General features: G+C 40.8%; 1 protein-coding gene across 1 annotated transcript in view; it reads left to right on the forward strand.

Annotated features, from left to right (window-relative positions):
• Nucleotides 1–5,529, forward strand: part of LOC122800326 — a 127,867-nt gene extending 122,338 nt beyond the window's left edge. Inside the window, exon 3 of the mRNA XM_044069779.1 lies at nt 5,185–5,529. Coding sequence (XP_043925714.1) covers nt 5,185–5,529 — 345 coding nt within the window. The remainder of the gene's footprint in view (nt 1–5,184) is intronic.
• Nucleotides 5,530–7,194: the final 1,665 nt, after the last annotated feature.

The following is a 7,194-nucleotide window of genomic DNA, read 5'->3' on the forward strand; positions in this document are numbered from 1 at the left end:
GGCCTTGCAGACCAGGCTCCTTAGGCTAATGAGGCTGTAGTTCCCGGGGTCTGTGATGGCTCCCCCTTTGTGGAGTGGGATAACTGTCACTGTGCATCATTCAGTGGGCACAAAGCCTGAGGTCAGGCTATGATTGAACATGGTGCTTAGGTGGGGTGCCAGTTCATTCTATAGTTCATGTAGAACACAGCCTGGGATGTTGTCAGGTCCCATGGTTGCTGTTTTCTTGGCTTTGGAAAGTGTGTTTTTTACCTGTGCAGCCGTGATTACAGGAACTTTGCATTCTTCTGGTATAGAGATGGGCCCTTTGGGTGGGGGTAAAGTTAGCACTGAACCTATCTGCCAGGATGTTGGCAATATCAGTTGGTTCTGTATATTTAGTGCCATTGTGCTGTCACTCAGAGCAGATCTGAGTGTTGCCATTGAGATTCTTGACATAGATATATAATGCTTGGTGGTTGTCTTTAGAATCAGTGGCAATTTTGTTTTCATAACTAGCTTTGGAGGATTTTATGAGGGATCTTAGCTTCTTACTGAGGCTGACCAGGGAGTTCTTCCAGTCATGGGATTTTACTCTTTTTTGCAACAGTTTCTTTCTTCTGTTGTAGAGTTTGTTTATGGCAGGGGACCACCAGATTGGCTTCCTTTTTTTGGAGGATAGCATCTTGGTTCTGTCAGATAATTTAGTTTTCAGCAATGAATGTAAACATGCATCTACAGAAGCTGAGCTGTAGAACTCTGTTCAAAAGATTAGAAATTATTTATGCTATTTCACTGATATCAGAACTGAATTTTTTAAATCACCAGCTTTAAAATGGCCACCAAAACACAAGTATCTCTCTGGAGTTTCCTTCCTAAAATGAGATGTATTTTTATTTTCTCACAAAATACTTATAAATGATCACCCATGTGCTCATTTTTCATACTTCTTTGCCTTAGATTTCCTGTACAGTTTACTATTTCCAATTCAGCAATGTCCTGCAATGTACTGGCACTGCATTCACAATTAGTTTCTATGTCCTAAACCCAGAGAGTTCTAGGACAGCATCTGTGCTCCCTGCATTCCTGAACTGGATTAAGCACATGTCAGTAGAATAAATGCTAGAAGTAGTTGCTGTTTGGACCTAAGTATAGCTCTATATGTTTGGAGTTCTGAGTTTTTGGCAATCAGACTCCCTGTCATCATTAGGTTAGGCTGTAAAAGAAGAATGCAGCTTTCATTACTGTGCATTTCTAACTGTCATTTGGTAACAGCACTGTCTCAGCTGTTCCATTGTAATAGTGACATGAAGCCTGACTATGACTCGGGTGACTTACGTTCGATTAGCAGTTTAAGTACCCAATGACACAGGAAGGGAAACATGGACTTGGTTATCCTGAGGGAGAAGGAAGCATGCTGGCTGGATACCTTCATGAGCCCCGGTGGAGGCTGAGTTTCAGAGGAGTCACTTATCTGTCTGTGCCAGAGAGCAGAAGAGTTGTTACTGCTCAGGGCCTGGGGCAGTCAAATGCTTGAGCCACATCTCCTAGCCATCCCATACTAACAATGTGATGGCATCAGCATGCTAGACAAAGAAAAGGGTTTAGGAAAAAATCATTGGGAAAGAGTTGTGGGATGATGCTGCAGGCAACCAGTCTATCCCTTCCCTAGCACTTGGTCTGAATCCCTATCTCTATCTGGCTGGAGGGATAAACATGTTCAACTTCTTTCCAGCTGGTTCTCATTCCTGTTCCCACCCTGCCAGCAGACCCATCTAGAGAGAGTAGTACAGAACAGGGAGGCAGATAGCCCAGTCAAACTGATAGCTGGTTGGGGCCAGGGACCACCCCCCTCCCAAAAAAGTGCTGCCTTTGCAGCACTGTGATACATAAGGTAACTGGGATAATTCAAGCTTTTGAATAAATTAGCAAAATTACCTAATGCCTAATGTGATGTCTTTTAACATAGCATGTCATGTGGCTTGGAATGAAGCTAATCGCCTTAGCACCCAAGGTGTGATGACTATATATATATATATATATATATATATATATATATATATCGGATGTTCTTTTACAGCTGATTGGTTAGCTTTTGAGATCTTTGCATCAATGATAAATGTGTTCAGAAATGGATGCTCAGATGATTCAGCAGAGCAGTTCCACTAGCATGCATGCTGAAAGAAAGAAAACTGTCCATCACAGACTTTGATTAATGTCTTGAAAGTATGCTTTTCCAGGGCAGAGGTCTTTGGTTTAGCATCCCTGAACTTATAATCACTGCAAGGTAGCTGCACCTTGGGACAAGAGCAGTGTCCCAATATCTGCAAAGTCATTTGATAAAGGGACAGGTCATCCAAGTATAGGTTCATAGGTGGGTACTAGGCTATCTGCTCAAAGGCATTTATAAGCCTAGCCAGAATGTTTTGGCTTTCACCATCCCCTTAGATTAGTTCCCTGTGCCTCTGTCCAGCAGATCCACTGAAGTGATCCCCGAGGTAAACTTTCTGTTTCTCATCCACTCGTCAAGGTTTCTTTTAAAGAGTGTTAGCGAGGAGCTCTGCCTAATGTAGATTGGGATCTTGTTCCAAAGCATGGGAAGTCTCTGAGACAGGAATCTATCCCTCCAGCACGTCCTATTTTTTGTTGTGGTAAGGTTTAGATCCCTAGAGCATGTGGCTCGAGGGGATAAGGTTTTCTTTAGGTGGAGCATGTCCATCAATTGTGGGTTGGACATGGCCTTGTATGTCAGGCAGAGATCACCTCTGAGTAGGCGGTATGCAACCAAATACAACTGGAGTTTCTTCATTCGAGCTGCATAGGGCAACTGTTTGAGGCCATTGATCCTCTTGGTGAGGTACTTCTGTGGTCTTTCCAGCTGTTGCAGGTGTCTTGTAAGGTACATCCCAAATGGGGCATTGTACTCTAAGATGGGTCTGATGAGTGATGAGTAGAGGGGCACAATGACCTCTTTTGATCTGGATGCAAACCCTTTTGTGATTAGGTGGGCTACGTAGAAGGATTTTCTAACCACTTTGGCAATGTGATTATCAAAGGTGAGATTACTATCTACTTGGGTCCCCAGATCCCTTATTACATCTTCCGTATTTAGGGGACTGCCACCTATGTGGTAGTTTGTGGGTACTTTGATTTTTTCCAAAGGGGATGACTATGCACTTTTTGGCATTTAGCTTGAGGCCATGATTTTGACACCAGGTATCCATCTCAGTGAGACCCGTTTAGAGGATGTCTGTGTCAGCCGGAGAGTCAATTACATCCCCTAGTTTACAGTCGTCTGCAAACTTGGTCAGCCATAGTCCTCCCATGCTTGCCTGTACCTCTGAGAAGTATATGCCAAACAGGAGGGGGTCCTAGGACTGAGCCCTGGGGAACACCACTTGTAACCGGTTTACAGACAGACCTAGCTCCTGCAACTGTCACCATGTGGGTTCTGTCCGTGAGCCAGTTGGCAACCCATCTTGTGACGTAGGGGTTTATGTTCAGGCTGGTGAGCTTGTCTATAATACCAGAATGGGGAATGGTGTCATAGGCCTTAGCGAGGTCTAGGTAGGATGTGTGTACCAGCTTTCCCTCGTCTATAGCCTTGGTAACTGTCTCAAAGAAGTCCACCAGGTTTAGGAGGCATGATCTGCCCTTAACAAAGCCAAACTGGGTAGGGTCCAGTGTTTGGAGGTTCCCAATGTCTCTGTTAATGAGTTCCATGATGATGTGCTCCATAGCCTTGCAGACCAAGCTAGTCAGGCTTATAGGGCAATAGTTCCCAGGGTCTGTTGTGGCTCCACCTTTGTGGAGCGGGATAACCATTGCTGTGGCCCACTCCATGGGTATGTAGCGTGTGGAGAGGCTGAGGTTGAACAGTGTGTTTAGTTGAGGGGTTAGTTCATCTTTGAGCTCATGTAGGACACAGCCTGGGACACTGTCCTGTCCCATTGATGCTGAGTTTGTGGCTTTGGAGAGGGCTGTTTTAACCTGAGTGTATGTGATTTCAGGGACTCTACATTCTTCTGTTAAGGTTATGGGTCCTTTAGGGGGTGAGATGGGGGTGAAGTTTGCGCTGAACCTGTCTGCCAGGATGTTGGTGATATCGGTCAGTTCAGTGTATTTTGTGCCATTCTGCACTAACTCCGAGCAGATCTGAGCATTGCCACTTAGATTCTTGACATAGCTAAAGAATGCCTTGTGGTTATCTTTGGAGTCCTTGGCAATTTTTCTTTCAAAGCTTGCCTTGAATGATTTTATGAGGGATCGTAGTTTCTTGCTGATACTGATCAGGGATGTCTTCCCTTCTTGGGATTTTACTCTTTTCTGTACTAGTTTCCTCCTTCTATTGTATAGCTTGTTTATGGCAGGAGTCCGCCAGACTGGTTTCCTTTTCTTGTAGGAGTGAATCTTGATTTTGCTTGTGATGGCAAGATCCATGCATTCTTGTAGCTGCCCATAGAATGCATTAGTAAAAGATTTTGCAGCTTGGACAGTGTTATCCTTCAGCATGGGGACTTTGAAACTTTCCACCTCAGTCTTAAGTAACGTGAAGTTTAATGCATTATTACACAACATTTTGGCACTGTAAAAATATGAGATAAAATACATAACCAAGAAAGTGTAAAGAGGAAACGTACATGAAGGAAGAGAAAGAAAATATTGAAAATTGTTCTTCTTTTGCCAATATTGTTCATTTGTTTATCTGTGAACCAGTTATAATTTAAATAACACTATCAAGTCGAAAAGTCCATTTGCTTTTTGTAAAACAGTGAACATTCCACCAGGTGGCGTGTGCGTTCAGCAACTGAGTTGAGACCATTGATCTACTGCCTCCAAATATCATTGGAAGAACAAATGAGCAGAAAGCACATTTGCATTGAGGGCAGTGCTGAGTGTCTGGAGAGAACTTTTAAAGAAATGATAGACCTTAAGCACAGAGATCCCTGGACTTTTCTCACCCACATCACTTCTCTCACTAATTCTACACCGTGTATCTCTCAGCCTTCTTAACTCTAGTTATAACTTGGTGGCAATGTAAGGTTTACAATATTTTGTACATTTTTCTAATTATATTTTTACTAAATGGAAAATTTTATTTTTCAGAAAACAGAAGGCAAAATATGTGAAAACAAAGCCAGTTATTAAGGAATGTTGTAATATGTCACATATAGATGTTCTCCTTTTAAAAAGCTGTCTGTTTAGGTTTATTTAGGTCCCTTGGACCAGGCAAGCCTAAATCAGCCTTCATCCATGTCGGTGTCACTGGGACAGACTGCAGAACTTTCCTGCACTAGGACCATGTCTAGCAGCTATTACTTGTGCTGGTACCAGCAGCGACCTGGGACTGCTCCAAGACTGCTCACCTATGACAGTGACAGAGCCGATGGAATCCCAGCTCGATTCAGTGGTGCAGCCGACTGGTCAGCACAAACTGAAAAGTTAACAATTTCTAATGTGCAGGCAGAGGATGAAGCAGATTATTACTGTGGTATATGGGGTGGTAACTCATACACAGTGATACAGTTACAGAGGGAACTGAAACATTAATGCTCTGCACCACTAAGCCTGTCTGAACATCTTAACAGCCAGAAAATATACTCTGGAGAAATAAAACAGGTTACAGTTTTTTTTTTTTGCTCTTATGATTACATATAATAAAACAAAGCTCCCTAAAATATGAATATCTGATGTCCTGTCTGTACTTTTAAACTGTAGAAAGGTTGTTACCCTTTGTGCTAGTGCTGTTATCACATCTGTGTTTCCAGTCAAGGGACAAATCAAAGATAACAGAAAAAAACATGTAATACAGTTCTTTGTAAATGGTCAGATATGATTGTGCTTCACTGAAGATTTGAAAGATATAAGGAAGTCTCAGATCTCAGTCTGTATACTGAAACTCTAGAGAAGAAGTTACCAACCATAACTTTCCAAAAAAAAAAGGTAGCAAGAGGAGTGCAATCAAATATTGGCAATAATTCTTTCTGTTGCTTTAGTTACTCAGGAAGAAAGCACTGCCACACCTACTGCGCAGACACCCTCATACCTTGTGAGTTATTTATGCCTATTGATGGTGGCAGTAACTTGACTGCATGATTTTTTAAAACAACCAGAAACAGAAAAGATACATTAAAGCTGAAGTCAATTAATTAAATCAGAGAGGTATAAACAGAGCTATATTAATCAGTATTATTGTACCAGTATCAACAAGTGAAGATAAAAATAAAAAAAATAAGTATGGAGAAAGTATCATCAGTCACTAATAGCAAAAGACATAGGAGTTTAGTAATCAGATAAGGAGAGTGAAGAGGTTAGGTTATAGAACAGGAACATAACCAGGAAGAGTTGAGATGATTTTTCAGTATTTGTTTGAAGGTAGCTGCCTGTGTTTCTTATAGAAGGTGGAAGTGAGTTTCATTGAATGGCGACAGTGAAGGAATAGAGGAGTACACTTGTATTACAGTGTACATACATATCTTTAGTAATAATAATAATAATAATATCATCTGCATAGGTCAGCAGAATCAGCAGCTTTACCCGTCTTTTGAAATATAGCTCATTAATTCCATCTCTCTATTCATATGTATTGATATCACATTCATCACTAATACAGATAATATGCCACTCAATGGACAACCTTGTCTAATACCTTTCTCAAGCTGTATATCATTGATAAGCCGCCTGTTTACTAATGCTTTAACTACATTATACTTATAAGCTGTAGTATGCATTTTTTTATCTTTTCACTTATTTTATAAACTTCAAATTTTCCCACACCACTGAATGATGAACTGAATCAAACACTCTACTTAAATCACTTGCTATTAGTTTGCATTTACATTTCTGTACAGTATACCATCTACTGCTTCTCTGATTATCAGTAATAAATCCTGGATCTTTTTCCCTTTTCTACCATATACATGTCCTTTTACAATTTTACTTATTTTTTCACCATCCTTTTCTGCAAACTTTTCATAAAATTTTATAATCCATATTATTTAATACTACTGTTCTCCAGTTCTGTAAGTCTTGTTTAACACATTTTTCCATAAATCTAATTATACTGTTACACAATTCTTTATACCTAAAACATTTAACCATTAATTTAATACTCTTACAAACACTTTTTTGATTCATTGGCATGCGCCTATGCATCCTATATTCTATTCCATCTGGTCCTGCAGCCGAATCTAAATTTACTACTTTCAAAACTTG

Source organism: Protopterus annectens, chromosome 4.part0, assembly GCF_019279795.1.
Source record: "Protopterus annectens isolate FY-2018-M chromosome 4.part0, PAN1.0, whole genome shotgun sequence".
NCBI lineage: Eukaryota > Metazoa > Chordata > Ceratodontiformes > Protopteridae > Protopterus > Protopterus annectens.